The sequence below is a fragment of the Ixodes scapularis genome, unplaced genomic scaffold (assembly GCF_016920785.2).
Source record: "Ixodes scapularis isolate PalLabHiFi unplaced genomic scaffold, ASM1692078v2 PGA_scaffold2__306_contigs__length_199485367, whole genome shotgun sequence".
Classification (NCBI taxonomy): domain Eukaryota; kingdom Metazoa; phylum Arthropoda; class Arachnida; order Ixodida; family Ixodidae; genus Ixodes; species Ixodes scapularis.
The window spans coordinates 49,414,443-49,435,669 of record NW_024609857.1 but is presented as its reverse complement, the minus strand read 5'-3'; the positions used below and the strand labels follow the sequence as shown (position 1 = coordinate 49,435,669).

At 45.1% G+C, this 21,227-nt stretch overlaps 1 protein-coding gene across 2 annotated transcripts in view; it reads right to left on the bottom strand.

Moving 5' to 3' along the window:
* LOC8028472 (solute carrier organic anion transporter family member 74D) overlaps positions 1 to 21,227 on the bottom strand; it is a 73,634-nt gene that overhangs the window by 29,744 nt on the left and 22,663 nt on the right. For both annotated transcript variants that reach the window (XM_029971067.4, XM_042291854.1), the window contains exon 2: positions 8,577 to 8,904. In XM_029971067.4, coding sequence (XP_029826927.3) covers positions 8,577 to 8,589 — 13 coding nt within the window. In that variant the 5' untranslated portion in view covers positions 8,590 to 8,904. The remainder of the gene's footprint in view (positions 1 to 8,576; positions 8,905 to 21,227) is intronic.

Genomic DNA, 21,227 nt, shown 5'->3' with positions numbered 1-21,227 from the left:
TAAATAAGTAAATAAATAAACAAGAGAGCGATGATTCGTGTTCCAACCAAGCACATCGCGAGGCAGTTTACCGTACCGTTTACCGTACAAATTACTTTTTTTTTTCTTGTACGTAAGGTGTCATCTTGACGCCTTTCTATCTCATTCTTATCGTGCTAAAGATGTCTCTCGGCTCACCGTAGAACGGGCTCCTTTGCGACTTGTCCGTCTTGTCCTCTGTGTGGAGGAGCGGTCTACGCGTTTGGACCATCTTTTCGCTTTGATACAACGAACGTAGCATTCTTCGCGCGCCCTTTTTTTGTCTGCGTTTTTGTACGTATGTATGTGGGCAAGTGATCGCAGCTGTGGTTCCATTCTGTCCGACCTAACGGCGATAGCAGCTGTTGTAGCAGCAGTATAAGCAGCCGGAGAAACTACGGCTCTTCGGTCGTCGTCGTCGTCGTGTTCCAGACGCAGTTCGAAATATATAGCCTCCATCGACGCCGTCTGTTCGTTCTCCAGAATGCTTCGAGCTTTTACCAAGTCGCGCTTGTGAGCTCGTCACCTCGCGGATGTCGAGCGATCTAATTGAGTTTTTGGTAGATCGTTCCGATAACGATTCATGACGCATGCGCAGAGGCGGCAGCGGAGTATCGGGTATCGGTATCGAAGATATCGATCTATTAAAACCGTCTACTCTTGGCGCCCGTCGCGACGAGCGTTTCAAGGCAATGGAGTTCTTCCGCATTTCTCTGACGAACCGGTACGGGTGTATACTAGAGAATTCTCGTAGGCCGTTTTCCCCTCTCTGCTGTGCTCTCTGCCGCCGCGAAGACGTCGCTACCGCGCAAGCACGCAGCTTATGTCTAGGCGCAGCCGACGCTACGATGTTATGGAACCAATCGACGCAAGTCATTAGGCTTCTTATATTTATGATTAGTTCAGCGATGATAGAACACGCGCGGAAACACGACGGGCACCATGACGATGCGCTTTTGACGCTGCCTGATTGGTTCCATCAGCTCGTAGTGTCGGCTGCGCCTGAACCTGAAGGGAAATGGCGAAACCAGTCACGCAGTGAACCAATCACCTGAGAAGTCACAACTCGTCACCTGATTAGTTTAGCAGACGACGAGCGCCATAACGATACACATTTGATGCTGTTTGATTGGCGCCATCGGACCGTAGCGTTGGCGCTCCAACCGGATTTAATAGAGAGTTTTTGTAGGTCGTTTCCGGTGACTCCGATAGTGACACTCCGCCAACTCCCTTGGCGTAGGCATCGTATCGTTAGCGGGTTCCGGAAAGAAAGTTGCGGGACGGCTGAAACAAGCTATGAAATCTCGCTATTAACTAAATTGCAGTAATATGGCGCGAGCGAGCTGATGCATGTTTAACATTTTCATAAAAAAGAACACTCGAGACTGAATGGCGAAACTTGAAGCAACCAAGTGGAAGAAACAAGAAAAAAAGACGACAGAAACAAGACGTTGGTTTTCAACCATTTTTTCTCAATTTTTTTAAACACGGTTGGTTCAAGTTTTGCCACCCAGTCTCCCGCGTCTTAGGAAAATTGTTTCTATTAACAGAGGCGAAAAACATCGTCAACTCAATATAAACTTAAATCCGTTTTCTAAAAAGGAAAAAATAAAAAAAATAATTAGGGTACATTATGTATGAGTATGGTATGGAACGCTGCGTTCAAATTGTTTGGTCTGCGTAAGTCCCCACTTCAACCTCGAACAAAAATATTTTTTACCCCTTCCATGGTATGTTACGGACATCAATATCACGGCAATAATTTGCTCAAATTACAGGACTGATCACCGACCCAATGGATTCGTACAATTACACACACGTCATTTCCACATCGAGGTATTTTGTACGCCAGCATATCTGGACAGCAAAAAACGAGGGAGGTTGCCGAGGCGTATACAACATATCTCGATGTGGTACTGACGTATGTGTGAGCGCGCCCTCAATCGCTCTGTTTGATGAAGAACTGGTGTCCCTGGGACACGTCTGATATATTTAGTGCTTGCAACGAAGTGACAAGGTTTGCGTCCTATTTAATCACGGCGATTTTGTGCCGTTCTTTTTCAATAAAATTCACTTGAGAGTCAGCGCTCTGTCTACGTCTCCTCTCGTCCATCGTCTTGTACGCGCTGGTTTTAATCGTCAGCAAGGAAAAGGAGATGAGAGCGTGGGGAGTTGAGAGCGCCGAGCTTTGATTGGAAGAGTCTCCCTCCAATGAGGGCGAACAGCAGCGTCGTCTGCTTATCGCGCAGTGTCTCCCGTTCGAACGCGTCGGAAGAGCCAGTAGAGACAGAGACAGCTAGCCTTTGCGTCTACCCGCAAATCCCTCCAATTAGAGCTCTGCGTGCTGAAGTCCCCACGCGCTCGCATCTCCTCCTTTCCCCCAGTTTCACACCGAATACAAAGATGGCCGACGAAAGGGACGCTTTTATTAGAGGTCAGCGGATAATGCCAGGGTGCCGACGTCGCACAGCCTGTCGGTGAGGGTGAGGGGAACAAGACGTGATACACACCGCGTTACCGTTGCTGTGTACCTAACGATGAAAAAGAATAATAATCTCAAGTTTCCATTCAGTTCTAATGGTGTAGCCTTGCGCAGGGTCACTGAATATATGTGTCTTGGTGTCATATTAGCATCCGACATGAGCTGGAACGCACACGTTGCATGTATAACAAACAAAGCCCTGGCAAAACTATTCTTTCTGAAGAGAACGTTAAAGTATTTAACTCCTGAAATAAAGCTTTTAGCATACACCTCTCTTGAGCGTCCACTACTAGATTACGCAAATATATTCTGGTTGCCACATATGCAGAAGAATATAAGTATTATTGAAAGTGTCCAGGAGAAAGGCAATCAGATTTGTTTACCGCAAATACAGTCGTTTCGATTCACCAATAGAACTGCTAAAGAAAGCTGGTTTATTGACTATCGTTGATCGTGTATAAGACTCAGTCGACTGAAATTTATGATCCTCCTTTGAAACAATGCATTCAAAATAGATAAAAACAAGTACGTTAAGCGATCGGAAGCGAGAGCCACTAGACATAAACATAGCGACGCACTTGTTGAGTATTCCTTCAATAACAACAGTTTTAAATACTCATTTTTTCATTCAGACAAAAGAGACTGAAACAGTTTAGATAGGTACTTTTTTAGTTGTTCAAGTGTTGAATTGTTTAGTGATGCAGTTGAAACCCAACTACTTTGTCCATTTATGAATTGATATTTTTTTTCTCTCACAAGAATGACGCGATATTTTGTTGTTCCCTTTTTAATTGATATTTGCCTCTTGATGTGCGTTTCTTTTTCCCCAATACCTGCAAAAATCCCAATGGGATTGGCTGTATTTTGGAATAAATAAGCTTATGCGTAAAAAACTAAAAACGCTATGGAATGGCAGCTGTGCCGTGACAACGGGGACATCGAGATAGTTTGTTTTCTGTATACCTTGACACCAGTGACATCACGTACGTTGGCCTTCTTCCGTGATAATAAAGTGATTAATGCGGTTAAAAAGCGTCACGTTCCGACTTTCTTTTTTAAACAAATGCCCAACCCCCTCCCCTTTTTTTCTTTTTTTTTTTAAGTGGTAGAAGTCAACAGCTTACGTTTCACATACATTGTGAAACGTAAGCTGTGTGTATACATTGTAATCTCACGTCGCGTACTTCCCAGAAAAAGGGCAGAGACTTAAAGCGGTGATGCAACGATTTTTGTAGTACAACGAATCCTTAATTTATGGAACACACGTTCACCACACGCAATAGAAGTCGCAGAAAAAGAAATTAAAGAAAAACGAGCGGCCTTGAGCTCTTCACCTGGCTGCCTGAACAAGCAGCCACGTGATCTGGAGCCAATTATATGCCGCCAGTGTTGATCATGGCCACACGCTGGGGTTGGCAAAGCACAATACACGCGCTGAGTTCCAGATATTGTTACGGTTCGGCTATTGTCATCATTGCACCGATTGGACACTGGCTTGTCGAACGAATGATTATCACGTACGAAAATCCAGTGCTCACGCAATGCTCGGGTCCAATCTATGAACAGTATTCAAATATCGTCACTGGGGAGTACTGCCCTCCCTTCCCCAGCTACGTTGTCAAGTTCGGTGAAGGAGAGATTGAAAGGAAACGCTCGCTTTTGTCCTTGAAATTACACCGCAACAAAGAAATTTCTTGGTCAGCGGCGTTGCGTACGAGTATATATATACTTGAGTCCCGCTAGTGCCAGTAAGCTCATGTGAAGTGAAAAACACTCCAAGCGAATATAGTTGCACGGTCCCTTTAAAAGGGCATTCAAACGAGGGAGAAATCCGCGCAGGGATGTGCATGACGTCGACACCAGGCGCAATTTCTCTTCGTGTTTACTCCGACGAAGTGCCGGGGTCGGCGTTTGCAGTCCATTTGAGCGGTTTCCACACTTTACACCACCGCAGACGAACTTAGCGAGCTCTACTATTGATATCAAATAGTTTAACGACAAAATATTATTGAAAGCAAACTAATAAACGGCCAAAACAAGAGTCTTCTTTTTTTTTTTTCTTTTTTGCCGTTTAAGATTTTTTTTTTTTTTTTGTCCGCCGCGTAGCCGATTTAGAGCACCGCATAGCAAAAACCTGACGTGTTCGTCGCCTGATGCACGTGCCGGGGAGAAATCCCCGGGGATTTGCCTCTCGCGTAAATGCCCCTTTAGCTCTATTAGATACAACCAAATGAGCTATAGGCTTCGTAGTAAGGACGCTTCGGTCCTCTTGATATACTTCAAAATCATCAATTGTTGTCGGTCATCCATAGATTTATACCTGACCGCAGGAAACGCTTTTCCCGTCCCCCCAAAAATGTTAAAACATTCCGCAAGGAAACAAAACGATATCGCCTCGAGCGTTCCGACACTGTATGTATGTATAAAGCTCAGGAAGTCGCACTTTCGAATCCGGTAATGATTGCCAATAGACCCTTTTCAAAAGTCCGCACAATCGCCTGTCCGCCAATGCTTGGTCACGTACTCTGCAGTACGTATTGGACACGAGTGTGACGTCAACGTTCGGCGAGGACTCGGATCCAAGCACACGCTTCGTGTCCAAGCAGTGTTGCTTGATGAACTTTTGAAAATGGTCTAATGCACCCACTTCGCACTAAGTACCAACATGGCGGCGCCCGCAAGAAAATCGGGGAATGGAGTGCCAGTCCTCCAAGCGTATAGCGAGTGGCTGTGTATACGCTCTACTTCCCGGTTAATGGGATAACCGAGCGACGTTGAAATATGTCATTGTTTGCAGCGGCAAATATGCGGTAAGTAGTTGCCAAGCGCCGCGAGCGTGCACAGAACACTTCTAGGACACGGTTCGGCTCGCGTTACATATTCGCCAGAGCGTATATACCAAAATGGGCGGAATGCCAGGCACGTCGAAAACAGTTGACCGAGACGCTCGGCTTCGTGCGGAACCGTTACGTTCGAAACGACACACTCTTAGAAATGCCTGCGCGTCAACTTACCCGCTGAACACTCAAAGAGCCAATCTCTGCGATCTAGGAAATCAGCTCAGCGAATGATGAGGCGGAACATCCGTTTAGACCTAAAAATTAAGTCTGCGCTGTGGCATTACGCAATGCAAAGCGTCATGATTGCATTGCGTAATGCTACAGCGCAGACTTCATTTTGAGGTCTAAACGGATGTTCCGCCTCATCATTCGCTGAGCTGATTTCCTAGATCGCAGAGATTGGCTCTTTGAGTGTTCAGCGGGTAAGTTGACGCGCAGGCATTTCTAAGAGTGCAGCGACGGCAAGGCGATCGCTCGATGACATCGCAGTAGATGAGCGCACGGCCCATAACGTAACTTTTAAGGTTTGGGAGTTTCAAGATGCAGATGAGATATTCGGTGAGGGGCGCTCGCGCTCCCGCGTTGAGGCACACTCTTGAAGTGCTCGCCAAGAGTAATGACGGGTCTTCTGAAATGATTCGCTACATCAGCCTACGCTCAACGTGCATGCACCGGATTATTACCAGAGTTTAAAATACATTTGTGCAGATTTAGGCAGCAGGAAGTTGAAAGGCCGTGTTTTTATATCTGATTACCGGGTATACGTTGACGCTCGAAAACGTCCATCACAGACACACAGTCAGAAATCGACGACGGCGAAGCCATTCATTTTACATTTTTTTATTATTATTTCCAAACGTGCAGTGTGTAAACTATTTATAGTTTAACATTAAAAAAAAAATTAGAAGCGATGGGAATCTCAACTTCCGCCATCTTGCCTGCACACTAAGTGTGTTTTCGTCAGCCTAGTTGTACCAAATTCGGTTGTACCTCTCGATGTAATACGATGGCGTCGTATCTGCCGCGTCGGATGCGCCCTATACAGTTGTGCTACGCGTGGTGAACGCAAGTCGAGACGAACGTGTCCGGTTTGGGGTCACTTTTGAAGCCGTAGCGTACGAAATATGTTTTAGCATAGCCTCCTATATATAAAGGGCAAGCATGCGCCCTTCGCGCCAAAACAACAAACACCGCTAGATCGCGGTAAAAGAGGGAAGAAGAGCGGAAGCCGAGGCAGGCCCAAGGGGGAACGATTTTGAGGGCGCAGCGCCACAGGGCTAGCGGCCGTACTACGAACCACCTGTTTTCGTATTTTATTCGGGGCAATCGAAAAGTAAAACTAATCCCGGCTCCCTTCATATTTCAGTTGGGTGGCGATTTGGGCCAGTCCTTTGTACTTCCCGGGCTTACCCTCCTCTCATAATTGGAGTAGGATGATGCCAATGATGCGCAAAGAATTAGATAACGGACGGACAATGATTTTTTTTTCTATTTTTACAGGAAAGTAAGAAGCGATAAGGGGTTTCAGAAAGTGTTTGCCGATAATCAAGGGGGCACATTCCCCCCACACTTTTGTTTTTGTCATGTTTTGTCGTTCTTTTTTCTTTCCCCATTTCGGCGGCCGGTTATGGCGGGGGTGGTAGTAGACCCAAGATGGCGGAAGAGACGGGGATAAATTCTCCAGGATTTCTTGTGAACCTGCTCGTTGACGCTGGCCAGTGTGCTAAAAGTAATTTATTGGGCTTTCAATACGAGGCGGTCAGGCCATGAGCGTATCGTAGGTGACGGAGATGTTGACGTGAGGTAAGAGAACGAGACTGTTGCTCTTTAAGAGTTGCGAAGCGGAAGACAGCAATTCCTATTTTAACGCACTCGCTTTTTTCTTTAAAGCTGCACGATGCACGAATACGCCGACCAGAACAATGCGGTAACAGCAGCGCACCAAGGCCGATAGCCCCCTGCAATCGTCCCCTCCGCCGGCCCGGTTCCTCTGATTCTTCGTTCGTCCGCAAGAGGGCGAGCGGTCGGTTGGAAGAGAAGCTATAATTTTACACTCTAAAAAAAATCAATAAAAAAAATAAAACTACTGCGGAACACAGAGACAGCCAATCTCGAAGAAGAACGGAAGGACCCCAGTGGGCTAAGGATGTGACCATAGACCAGTAAGGTGTCAAGGGCGCATGCAGGGTCATTGAGCAAATGAAACGCAATTCCTGCGCACATCGCATTCTTACAGGTCTCAATGTAATTTTAGCTTCGCCATTCGCTGAGATCTTTATATTGTTTTGTTATCTCAAAGACGTATTTTTAGTGTGTACTTTTCGAGAGTTTGTCAGTATCCCCCCCCCCCCCCCCCTCCCCCATATTACGTTACAATTTTTAGTATTGTGTAGAAGTTGTGTTCGTCGTTTTTTATACTTACATTTTTATATCTATGCCCACGTACTTGCGTAACATCCCTTGCGGGTTCTCAAGGAAATTAAATTATGATTATGAAGACGATGATGATACCTCTCAATCTAAGACCAGTGATTTATCACCCCGACATTTTCAGAAATGAACAGAGTTGCCCCGACAACACCTCGAAAGACAAGTCCATAATATACTTCATAGCCGCCCCCCCCCCCACCCCCCCCCCCCCCCCACACACACAGACGCATGCACAACTCTTCCAAAATCCCTTCCTATTTCTTTTTTTTTTTTTTTTTTTTTTTTTTTTCTTAGACGACGGTTTTTTAGCCCCACGCTCAGAAGTGCCCAGGCTCGCCCCGTTCGAGCATCTAACGGTCACAATCGGGGCAAATATCCGAAGATTCACATCCATTTTTCTCCAACATTGCGACTCAGGGGCGCACGTTGCGTCCAAGGCCACGGACAACGGACAATGAGCGTGTGTTAGTGCGTGAGTAAAGCAGGAATAAAAATAGGACTGTGAAATTATTTGATTAACGTGCAGATAGATGAATTGGCAAATAGGCTTGTCGCGAAGAAATCTTTCAACCGATTAGTCGGCCAAACATGCGCCAAGTTTATTCGGCTGTCACAAATTCCATGCGTTCCAGACACTTTTTTGGCGTGTCATAGGGTGTTTAAAACTGCAAATCATTTTAACTTAAAAAAAAAGTAAGAAAAAGACTGTGAGACACGATAAATGGAAAAGGTACACAGCAACCATTATTCCTCTTTTTTTTTTTTTTATCATCCTGCGCGCGCGTGAAATGCCAGTATCCCCTCACCATTCTGGCTCATGTTGGCCCGGTCTGCTTCCTCGTTTCCTTGAACGCTGTCCAGCCGCGGTGTCCCGGTGATGGAACGCGGAGTTCGCAGCCGACGTGGTCGCAGCTTAGCTGCTGCCGTCGACGAACGCAAAGGAGGCGGTGGTCAAGCGGTATTCGGGGTCCTCGGGACCTGTGTTTGTTCAGGAGCCGGCTTTTTGTCTCAGCTTGCGTGGCTCCTCATGGCGACCCAAGCACGGGCCGCGTGCACCGCCACCGGTCGGGCTTGTTCACCTTCGAGAAGGAAACCGCACGAGATGCCTTTGTTCGATGAACGGGAAACTTCCAGCTATAAAAAGAAAACAAAAAGACACGACAAATGGAGTGATGCAAAGATAGGGGAGGTGGAGGACTGTACAAATGCAGCTCATTCTCCCGCTGTTTACGGAAGGCCGTGCCGCGCTCCGTTCGTCCCTGAGCTGACAGGGCGGTGGGAGCTACGCGCTCGCAGGACCAGTCCAAGGCCTCCCATTGATCACGTGACCACCACATGACCCCGTTGGAACGGGATCACGTGGCGAGAGACAGACGCTTGACTGGTCCAGCGAGCACGGAGCCTCCACCAGGCTGTCAGCTGACTGGTGAACGCTCTAGGAAAAAGACAACCTTGTGAATTTATCTCGCTCACGCGTTGGGTACCGGCAGTGTTCGGGTGCAGGGTTAACCCCACACGGGCAATCGATATTCCACTCGATTTCACTTTTACACTCCCAAGGCTGGTTCACACATTCGTGTTTCAGTGTGCCGACTGCGTTGAAACCGCTTTTGATTGCATACGGCGAGATGGCACGCTGGCGTCGTCTATTGCGAACAATCCTGGCCCACTTCCGGTCTGCGCATATTTTCTAATTTTTTACTCCTCATTTTTTTTCACCGTGAGTGCTTAAAATAATTACGACATTAATATGTGCGTTCTTTTCTCTTAGTGCGTTCACTCTAAGAATTCTGGAGCGTTGGCTTTCGAGCGAAACATTTGGAAGAAGCAATGGTTGCAATCTACCGAGGTTCTTTCATCCGCACCATCTACGGATGATGCGGATAAAAATATGTTTAGACCTATACAAGAACTGTTTGCGCTATGACACAGAGCATACACCTTTTTTTGTTTGTTTGTTTTTTTGAGGGGGAGGGGGGGGAGGGGGACTTGTGCGCAGGTGAAACGCCAATATAATTTCTACCGCGCACATTGCACCTTCTTTGATTAACCGTACCCCGAGCTTTGTCCTTCGCTGGGATTCTTCCTGTGTTCGCCATAACTGTTTCAATGCAATGCAAAAAAAAAAAAATTTTTTTTAGGTGCAATTGTAGATTACAGATGGATTCAAATTTTCAATTTTCAAAACTGTTTACCAGCTTTGACAAGATTATTTCTATATTGTGTTCTTTTTTTTATTTTTGTCAATTTATTTTTGTGTCTGTATGCTGACGATGGAAAATGAGTTGGGATTTCGATCTGACATTTACTTCCCACTTTTGTGGCCAGTTTTGATTGAACGGAAGTCTCTATAGCGACGCATATATCTGTACTTTACTACATTAATCGCGTTAATTGCAGTCGTATCTGCGCTTGCGCAGTTCTTCCCTCTGTGCAAACGCGTGGCAATATTATCCATGCTATGCGAGACTATTGAAAAATAGCCGTCCTGCATTAATCCACGTCGCAGCGATAGGTCACGTCACGGCGAAGTCCTGGCATGGTGCCTGGAGCGCGTGTGTTTAGCGTCCTATCCCGTCCATACATCAAAAGTAGTCTCAAAGTGGCAACAAATGACGTCACAGAAGCCGGAGTGTCATGCTGTTGCATGTCGCGATCCTGGCGGTTGGTCGTAGAAATTCTGGCGAAAACCACAGGCGAACGCGAGTGTCGCTGTCGTCACGGCGTTCCAGGCGTTCTAACTTCCGGCTGCTTTAGCTTCCGTGGACTGCCGCATTGGAGAGCGACCTGCAGCAGAACAGGCGTCTGCCACACACCCCACAGCTATTAAGACCCCGCCAGGTTCGCGACCGGCGACAGCATGACACTTCTATGACGTCATCAGGCGAAAATCGAGGGACCACTTTTTTGGACCCGGTAAACACACCAGTCGGAGGCGCGTTCCAGACACCATAGTCCTGGGGCATTCGCGTCTCGTTCACACCATAGAGTTATTATAATGGACGCTAGAGGCTCAAGTGGCGCTAGTGTGCTGACGCAAATTGAAACAGAAAGCTACCAGACGAAAATTGACTTCCGGTAATGCATTCCTATGGCAAAAAGTGAGTGCAGTTTCTCCCTGCGCTCGATCATAAGAGCAAATATCCCGACTAGTTCATACGTACCATAGGTATCTTGGAACATTTCTCAGTCAGGTCGACAAAATAATTAGTCAGTTACGGCCTTTTCCTTTCAAATTCCTCGCATTAAAAATTGTGCTAAAACGGCTTCGTACGTATATTTATGTGCACTGTCGGACACTTAGCGCGAACGCGACGTCGGCACTTTTCAGCATGAGGAATATACGTGCCAAACGAAGGACATCTGGAAAGCCAAGAGAGACGGCAAGAACCATGCAGTAACACTGGATTAGTAACTACCAGTGCATGTGTGATCAAAATAAATTGAAGGCCACGTAATATATTCCGATTTTAAATAAGTAAGTACAGCTTTATTCTCTCTGCTTTGCGCGAGCGCGCTTGTTCTACGTTCAAAATATCACCCCCACGCTCGAAATCTTTGAGAACAAGTGTCTGCATGCATGCGCAAAGGTGCCCGGCAGAGAAAACAATACGAAGGGGCACCTTTCACAGCCGACGTACTTTATTGTTTACGTTTTGAATGTTTTTATCCGCTCATGCACGGCGAGGTCATTTTCATATAGTGACAGGACTGGCATTATAAATATATATAAGCGTCACGAAATACTGGCGAAGCTTGAACACACTCTATATTCCTTTCGATAGTAATTTTGCTTTGAATCGTCGCTTGATTTTACACACCTGCTGCGGAACACATGTTTGGGACGGAAATGTAGCGAAGTTAAACATCGTTCACTGATGAAGAAAAATGCACTAACTAAAACAATTACATTTTTACAGTGTTAATCATGGTACATACTTTTCGGTACGACCCAAATGACCAAAGTGTTCCGTGTTATTTTCCGGCGAAGAGACAAAATGCACGCGCGTGTCCCCATAGGAATGCACAGGAGCACCGCAAGAGTAGACTGGTTGCTGTCTGTTTCAATTGGCGCCACGGAAGTCGCGTAGACACTAGCGCCAGTTGAACCTCTGGCGTACATTATGATAATTCTATGGTTCACACACCGTGGGTTGCGCGAACAAAGGTGTTCGAAATAAAATAGATATACCTGACCATTTTGTTCCGAACTATTCCGAACACTTCTTATTTCTTTTTTCTTCCGGAGCGCGTGAACACGCGTCTCCCGGCACGAGCTCTTGGCATTGACAGTGCTACAACGGCACTTTGTTATCGGCTATTATTTTTTTCTTTCCGACAGCACGGGCAGTGGGCATTGTGTACTAGCATAGCCTCCTAACAAGCCTAACAGATCGCCACGAGATACGGCCGCCGAAAGTGGAAAGGTAGAGCTAGTGCCACTAAATAAGCTACGCAGCTCATCTAGTTGCTCTAGGTAGAGCGGCAGACAAGAGGCGCCCCGCTGCGACGAGACGCCGAAACACACTTCTCCCAAGCGATGGAATGTCCGCTCGTACTCCTCGCGTTCCTCGCGCTACCGCTTCGTCTCTCGTCGGGTCTAAAAACCACGTTTCGGGCCCTCGCCGCTGCAAAAGCTGTGCGCTGACTACAGACTCCCCGAGAAATGCTCTGTGCTACCAGATCTTCGCGCTCCAAATTTCTGACCGGGCACTCTATGGCTACGTCGTCGAAGTGCCAAGCTTAGTAAAACTGAAAGCGGGTTATAAACGCTGCAGTGTACCTCGTAAAAAAAAGAAAAAAAAGAAAAAAGAAAAAGTAATAATAAAATAAAAATATTCATAAATAAATATATATAAAAAAGAGTACCTTGCGTGGCCTAGTTAGTAGCGTGTCTGGCTCGCAACCGAAGGGTCGGGGGTTCAAATCTCACCTAAAATTCCTCAAATTTTCTTTAAAGTAAATGAATTACTTTTATTGAGTTAAAAATTTTTGAGACATGCGGTGACCTTTAATTCGCCTTACATGTCATGTTTTTCATCATTTTCATTCCACGCGTGACGTCACGTTCCACGTGAGCGTTGTTTGGAATTCCCGCGCGAGGTCATGTGACTATGACGTCATGACCCTATCGACCAATCAGGATTTTCGCGACATGCCACCGACGCCGGCTTTTCTGACACGCCACCGATCTGCTGCGACACGAGCGCTCTATCCCGTTAAAAAAAGCTGCGACGTAGCTCGGTGGTAACGTCTTCGCTTCGCACGCAGCGGACCGAGGTTCGATCCCCCCGAGCGGCGGGCGATCTTTTTCAAGAATTTCGCTACATCCGCGACGGACGCCCTACATCGCCGACTACAACATCAACAACGAGAACGAGCGTCGTTTCTAGTGGTGGGAAAAGTCCATAACAGTTATCGCTGTAAAAAGAACGAAAGTAAACACGAAGGATGCAGGCTGGGCGTTCTAGCAGTTTCCACATTTCCGCTTGTGTAGGCATGCAGGCAAACGTGTATCTTACATACCCGTGCACGCCAGACGTGGTGTCACGTCCTAGGTGTTGTATGTATGCGCCTTCAAGCGCGTACTTCCTGATCCTCGCTTCATCCCTTAGTCACGGCCACACCGTAGTTACTGCATACAGTTTTTTTATATTATTTTAGCAACGAACATTTTCGCAATCTGAACACTTGATGCCATCTGCTTAATGCGATCTGCGTTTATTTGAACCGCGCTGCCGTAGATTCTGCTTGTGATTGTGTACTATATTCATATGCACAGGAAGATAACAGTTGCTGTTTTGGGGGGCACCTTCTGGAGACACAAGCCAAGTTTACTCGTGGACACATGGGAGTCAACACTTTTCGTAGCCTTGACGTTCACATCAGAGTGCTACGGCCTACACGTTTCTCTCAACGTTTACAAAACACGTGTTTTCTTTTTAACGTTCGAACGGTGCGGTAATTAACTTTTCCCACATAATATTCAAGTCAATCATCATGATCAAAAGGAAGTTTGGCAAACTGCGAAACAAAAATATAAATAATGAAAAAGTTAATCTAGAAAAAAAAAAAAGCTGCTCGAGTTTGAGCATTGAGTACGACGTAAGCATGTGAAATATCACGCAGAGTGCCGCGGCGCAGACACACCATGTTTTGATGCTAAGGCCCATTACAATTACACAGCGATATCCTAAAAAAAAAAAAAAAACGCAGTGCGTGCTGAATCCTAAACATCTTGTTATCGCTTCGCAACCAATAGGGTTATGACATTAGCCGATAAAAAAAAAAACTAAAAAAATACCAATGACGAAGCAAGAACAGAATAAGCCAGGCCCGGCGTTTTTTAAGCTAAATGTTTTGTTTTATTAAGCTTTCGTTAATGGCAGCGGTTCGCTTCTCTGGAACTTTGTAGGGAAGCACGACCTTGGAAGTCACGATCAACGCCTTTCCTGCACCCGACCTTGACGCCGTGAATAATGCTACAGAGCTTCGATTTCGTAAGCTTGCGGCTGGTATCGCTACGAAAGATCTTACCCTCCACTTCCTAGCAGCGACGCGGGCGCTAAAGGCACGTAGACGGACGGCAGACAAATAAGCGCGGCCCCGTCTACGGAGTGGAGACATTTAAATTCGTCTACCCCTCCGCCAGCACCAATGGAAACCATGAAAGCTACCACCGTTTCCTTTCGTAAGGTATAGTGTTTCTGCTCTAACCCGCAATTCCTTCGTGATAAACGACTCGTAGCCTTCGTGTATCACCGAAGGAGAAGCGGGGTGCGCGTTTACAACACGACGCCTTCGACATTGAACTCAAACTCGTCACGCCTCGATCTGGGGGAAGTGCATACTAAGTAAGCGGCTCTGCTTGAGCACAGTCGAGGATAAATGCACTGGAGGAAGTATGTATTGCGTCGCGGCATTCATTCAGTTGTCCGATTAATGAATAGGAACACGGAGACAGCGGAGGGGTAGGGGGGTATTTCCGGTAGTTGATTGGTTCTGCTGGTGCATGACGGTCGCCGCAGCTCGCGCAAAAGTAAAACTCGCGTTGCGGTAACGTCAACTGAAATGTATCGCACGGCGTGGTACCAATTCAATCAGGCACGTAAAAAAAAAAAAAAAAAAAAATATATATATATATATATATATATATATATATATATAGGTAAAGTAAGGTAAATATGAAAACAATGGACCTGGAAAAGTTAATAAGTGAAAGATGCGTACTGTCGGAGTTACTAATTCGAAGTTTATTACGACGTTTCGAGCGGGGACCGCTCTCCCCGCTCGAAACGTCGTAATAAACTTCGAATTAGTAACTCCGACAGTACGCATCTTTCACTTATATATATATATATATATATATATATATATATATATATACCGTAGATTATGAGGCGGCAACGTATACAATTCGGGTTATAGTGTCGCTTTCAGCAATCTTTCTTTGCAGATTAGCAATAAACTATAAACAAAATGAACAATTTGGAAAGCGTCAATTAGGCCGTGTGAAGTTTGGAGCTCAAGAAGTTCTTAAAAAAGTGTCGGAATCAAAACGCTTGCTGGGGTTCCTGGAAACGAACAAGATTACCACAGAAAGAGCGACAAAAAGGGAGAGCCATCTGGTGTTCGCGCACAGAAGCACCCAGGGTACGGCCCGACGGGGTCTATCAAGCAGCTCCAAAAATGCACCTTCACGGCGCTTTTTTTTTTCCTTGGGGGGGGGGGGGGGGGGGGGGGCGGCGCTCATGGCCAGGACATCCATGGAGTCAGAACATCCATCGAGTGAAAACATCCAAGAGGTCACGTGACACCAGAGTCAGAACATCCATCCGAGTCGAAACATCCATCCGAGCCTAAACATCCATCGAGTCAAAATATCCATCGAGTCAGAACATCCATAGGAGTCGAAACATCCATCCGAGTCAAAACATCCATCGAGTCAGAACATCCATCTTGTTGAACCCGCTAACCCAGATCTTGAAAATATTGAGAATGGAAAGCGACAGGGTGACAGCACGATCTTGGTGACAGGGGAGTGTGTAAGAAGACGTGGGTACATCGCTTTAGAAAGCCGGCGACCACGAAGATAATTGAGATAGCGCGCGTGCTGGAACGGAAGTTCGGGGAACAGGAGTCTGGTGACTTGGTTGTTTTGTGATGCCTTTGTTCAAGTCCGAACTCGATCAAGGTTTTATGGTTCAAAGATGACTATAGTTAACTTCAACGACTGCATATAAATGCCTGCAAGTTTTCGTTCCGGGGTCGATTCCAGTCAAGAGGTGTTCCCGTCAGCAACAACTTGCTACGTTCAGCGTTGAAACCAGCAATTGGTCAAGATATTTCGATTTCCTAAATATTTCAGTCAAGTAAATTTTGAATCAAAGTGCTAATTCCTGAGAAGGCTAGCTTTATGCAGCAAAACTTCGGAACACCGGTATTTGTGCCGTCCAGTCATCGCTCGAAGTGGCCGGTATTACAGTTTAAAAGCAACAAAAGTGGGACAATGTTGTTTTTGAGTTTTCCTACAAGGCCACGAATCCAAAGAATCCGGACATCTTGTACTATAGATTCATTGCCTGTTTCAACCTCTAGAGGCGGCTTGGACGGGATGAGAAGAGCTCGATTGGGCCCATCTGACATTGCGGAATGAAGTCATGATCACTGACCCCGACGACCCAACTAGGCCCCATAGCTGCAGGCCAGGAATTGCGCTGCTTGTCTGGAAAATGCTTGCGAAGAGGTATATGCTGGAAGTAAGAACGCAAATCCGTGAATACAGAAAAAGACCCCGACATGCCTTTGACGACGCTGTCTGTTCTGTCGACGAGAGGTTCGAAGATCACTCTTATTCGAGATGCAATCAAGTCTGAACTCAGCACCCATTACGGCTATGCTTCTAAACGCTGAGCGTTATCAAGGAACAGGTACTTCAACGCCATCAGAGGCAACAGCTTGGACGCTTTCCTCCCAGATCTTCAAACCATCGCTTTCTTCGGTTTGAAGACAAGACAAGTTTGAAGGCACGGAGAATGCTGGTCTTCTTTGCCGAGAAGGACATGGACGCGCTCTGTGACGCTCAATACGTGTTGGGCGACGGAAACTACAAATACAACCCCATGGAATTTCATAACCCTGGACAGTTGTATACAGTTCACGCTGTCGTCAAGGGGGAAGTCCAACCAGTTGTCTACGCGCTTATGAGTCGTGCGACACGTGACCCGTGCCTACGAGACCTTCCTCAAAATGGTCAAGGATGCGGAGCGGAAGTTTGGCAATGTTGGAAGGCTCTCCACTACTGCCACGTAGATATTCGATTTTGAGTTGGCGGCCATGTTAGCAACAAAACAGGTCTTTGGCACGGCAGCAGGAACAACACGTGTGAGTAAGCGTTTTCATTAACTAAATGGTCCCATCCGTCCGTCCGTTTTGTTCAACTCTTCCGTATTTTAGAATATTTTTCTGCTTGTTTTTTGAATATTTTAAGACAATTCTTATAACATTTTAGTTCCTACCACATTTTTATGAATTTGCGCACTAGATGGCAAGTTATCTGGATTTTATTTTTCGTGGGAGTGTCAGTAACTGAGACAGATGAAAAGAAAATCACGTTTCTTCTTTTTACGAGGGGGATTATCCTTTTTCCGAGAATGGATCTTTAGAGTATAACGAGATGTAGAATCACTTTCATCCGAGCGGTCACAACCTTTCTCTATAAGAAGACGAAAAATACATCAGCCTTTTTGGGAAGACCTCAAAGTACCACTTTATTGAAAAATAGTGACCAATGTTTTACTTGGATCATCAAAGGGAAATGCATCATTCGAAGTGACAGACACTTCAGCTTACTGTCATGACTTTTTTTTATTTCTTATCAACTTGTCAAATTGCTGTCATAACCGTTACACTGCTTTTTTAAAGTTTGACCTAAGTTTTACTTCCGAATCTACCAGAACTGATTAAACCTTCAATGTGATACTTAACTCACATAGGAAGTAAGGCTTATAGCATAAAGAATGTTATATTTGCCCAGGTGCGTGGATGTGCGTTCCATTTCGCCAAGGCCATCTACACCAAACGCGACGAGCTCGGTCTGCGGTCAAGTTGCAAACAGAACGGTGACGCCGCCAGGTGGATTGAAAGGGTGCGACATCTCCCTTTTGTACCTGACTTCCGCGAGGCCTTCACCAGGGACCTGCTTGCTGCTCGGCCACAGGCTTCACCACTGGACAGTGCTTGGTCGGAGCAATTTGCCAAGTATTTTGATAGTTTCTGGCTTTCCAGCACTGCTGTGAAATACGTTTTGAGAGAGTTTGAAAACTATGACCCACGCACGACCACCAGGGTCGAAGGTTGGCACAATGGGCTGCACAGCCGGCTGACTTAAGTCACCATCCAGACTTGGCCGAGTTCATTCAGTTCCTCCAAGTGATTCAGCACTCTTCACAAAACCGAATCCAGGCACTGCTCTTGGATCATCTTGCAGTGGCATCTGCACCGGGGTTTGAGGTCAGCAATCGTAACAAGCGGTTGCAAGAGGAAACGGCCCTGTTTTCAGGCTACTTGTCATCTGTATACGTCCCGACATTTCAGGATGTCCTTGACTATCTGGACAGAATTACAATCCTTGGAGTTCTTCCGTAGAATGAACTGAACAGCACGCATGGGCCAGTTTCCTCGAATAAAACAGTTTGAATACCTCACGATGTTTTGGTGTATTCAACCAAATGACTTTATGTGAACGACATGCACTATATATGTTGCGTCTGGTAGTACAGTAATCGGGACAAAAATGAGTGTATAAACACTACGACAGGGTAAACATGCCTAAAACGTTATAATACATAAAAAACTGTAAAGTTTGTTCCAATAGTGCCACCGTAATTGAAAAACTACTATTTATATACAATTCAGCAAATCCATGTAGAGTGCTCTGTCCTAGAGTGAAACTCACTTTAAAAAACCACGAAATAAAGCTGCGATTCTCTCGTAATAACGTTATTGATCACGGCGAACGTCAGGGACAAGAGTGTCGTGAAATAATTCAGAGGCTTAACAGAAAAATGAAAGCAATTGTCTGGCGAGGTGAAATTAATTTTTCTGAAGGGCTTGCGTTGCATAATTCACCGACAACAGTATTTTGGCCCCTCGAGCAGTTGCGCAGACTCGGAGCCAGCCCATCGCGCGCTCTACTGTTCCAACCCCAATGTAAAAAAAAAAAAAAAAAAAAAAAAAAAACTGTTTTTTATTGAATTAATGGGGCGAAGCACAATACTTTTAAAGCAGAGCCTTTCTGTCTTGAAAAATGTTTCACCATCTTAAGCTTGAGAGTGCTTTTCGTGTGAATAGCAATATCGCCCTTTTCATTTAGATGGTTTTTATCACGTTGCTTTGGTATGAATTGTTAAAATTTTTTAACCCCGCATTGCATGGAAAAAATAGTTTTTGTTTCTTTCCGAATTTCTTAGGATTGCATTGACATACACCAAGCTATAATAAAAAAAAAATGGCTGTCACACTGTTTTTTTTTTTTTTTTTCAAGGGCGTTTTTTTTTTCAAGAGCATTTTTATATGGACTCAAACGGCCTTGTCCATTGTCTGCGGGTCACGTAGCTACCACGAATCGCAGAGTAGCGTGCTCTTGAGCTGCGCGGGTCAAACGACAGCAAATAAAATAATAATAATAATAATGTCTTTATTTTTTCATCACATGATGAAGGGTAGGCCGGGGAAAAAGCTGTGAAAACAGCTTAACGGGTTCCCGACCTCCTACAGTGGCAGAAACATAACAGCTCAAACGAACAAACAAAAGCAAAAAGAAAAATAGATGTTACAAAAACGGTCCTGGCATGACAGATTGTCACAGAAACCGTCACACTGTGTGGTTATTGTACATAGTAATTTCGAAGCTCATTCATGGAGAGCGAGTCCAGTTGAAAGTCACGACTAATAAAGCTGTTAAGTAAATGTGGTAAAGTATATTTTAACATTTGCAGGCCATAGTTAGTTCTATGAGGTACCATCCTCCAATATCCAGCGTGGCGTGTGGGATAGGTTACAACGTTTCTAGTTAACCTCGCGAGAGTCGTGAGGAATTGTGAGTTTCGTTTTTGATCTCTTTTAAAACCAGCGGTCAATTTGTAACTGTACAAGTTATGTATGGTTATGATAGCGTATTTTTTTGAACAAACCAGCAGTATGAAAGTCATGTGGGGCGTTGCAGATAATTCTAACCATTTTCTTTTGAAGCAGGAATATCTTTTCTAAGTTTCCATCTGTGGTCGTGCCCCAGATAAGGTGGCAATAGCTGAGATAAGAGAAAAAAAAAGAGAGTTGTAAATAATCAGTTTGGCGGAAGTTGGTAAGATAGAGCGGTTGCGGTTTGCTAATCCGACAATGCTAGATAATTTAGATATTACATATTGTACATGGTTATCACATGACATGCTCTCAGAAAAGATGACTCCAAGTGTCTTAAAGCTGTTAACGATTTCAATGGGCATTGTGTTTAAGATGAGGCTATTAGTGCATGATAAAGCCTTATTTTTCGGACGAAAAAGCATGGCTTTCGTTTTATTTGTGTTTATTTACAATGAATTTGCCTGTGCCCAAGACTAGTTTTGATAACGTTATATTTGCATGGGCTATCAGTAAATTTGGCTCGTCAGCGGAAAAAATATGCTAGTATCGTCCGCATAAATGACTAGTTTAACCATTTGATCGATGTTCACTATATCGTTTACATATATATTAAATAGAAAGGGATCTAGTATGCTTCCTTGAGGGACACCTGACGTGATAGTTCTAGTTGCAGATGAATAGCCGTTTAGGTATACGTACTGTTGTCGGTGTTTAAGGTAAGAGTTCAGAAGCATTAACGGGCCGCCTCGAAAACCATAATGTTCGAGTTTCTGTAAGAGTATTTTATGATTTAGGCTATCAAAAGCTTTAGTGAAATCGACGAAAAAAAACGCCACCCGAGAAGGCAAAGCAGCGGATTTTACCGGCCCCCAATGCAAGTAAATTCCATTCTTAAACCACGTCGCGTGATCACGTAACATTAGCACTCGCCGCTTTCGAGAGCCATTGCCACTGCGCCGTCGTGTCCTACCTGATTTTAATACGGATTGGACCACCAAAATACTGTTTTATTTTACACTCCGTTAAGCTACAAGAGAGACACAGGGTGACTGACGAGCGTACACCCCCTAATACAGTGATATAACAAAAGAAAGCATTATTTCGCTCCGTTTACATGCCCCTGATGAGATTAACTTTAATATTTTGTTTATTTATTTATTAATAAAAACTACAGACCATGAGTGGTTCAAGCAGGGATCAAGGAAAACAACAGCAATGATCTTACAAAAGAGAAAATTAACAAAAAAGTAACTAACGCTGGTAGAGGAAAATTTAAAAAATCGGAATCACAGGGTACATATAAAAACGCACGT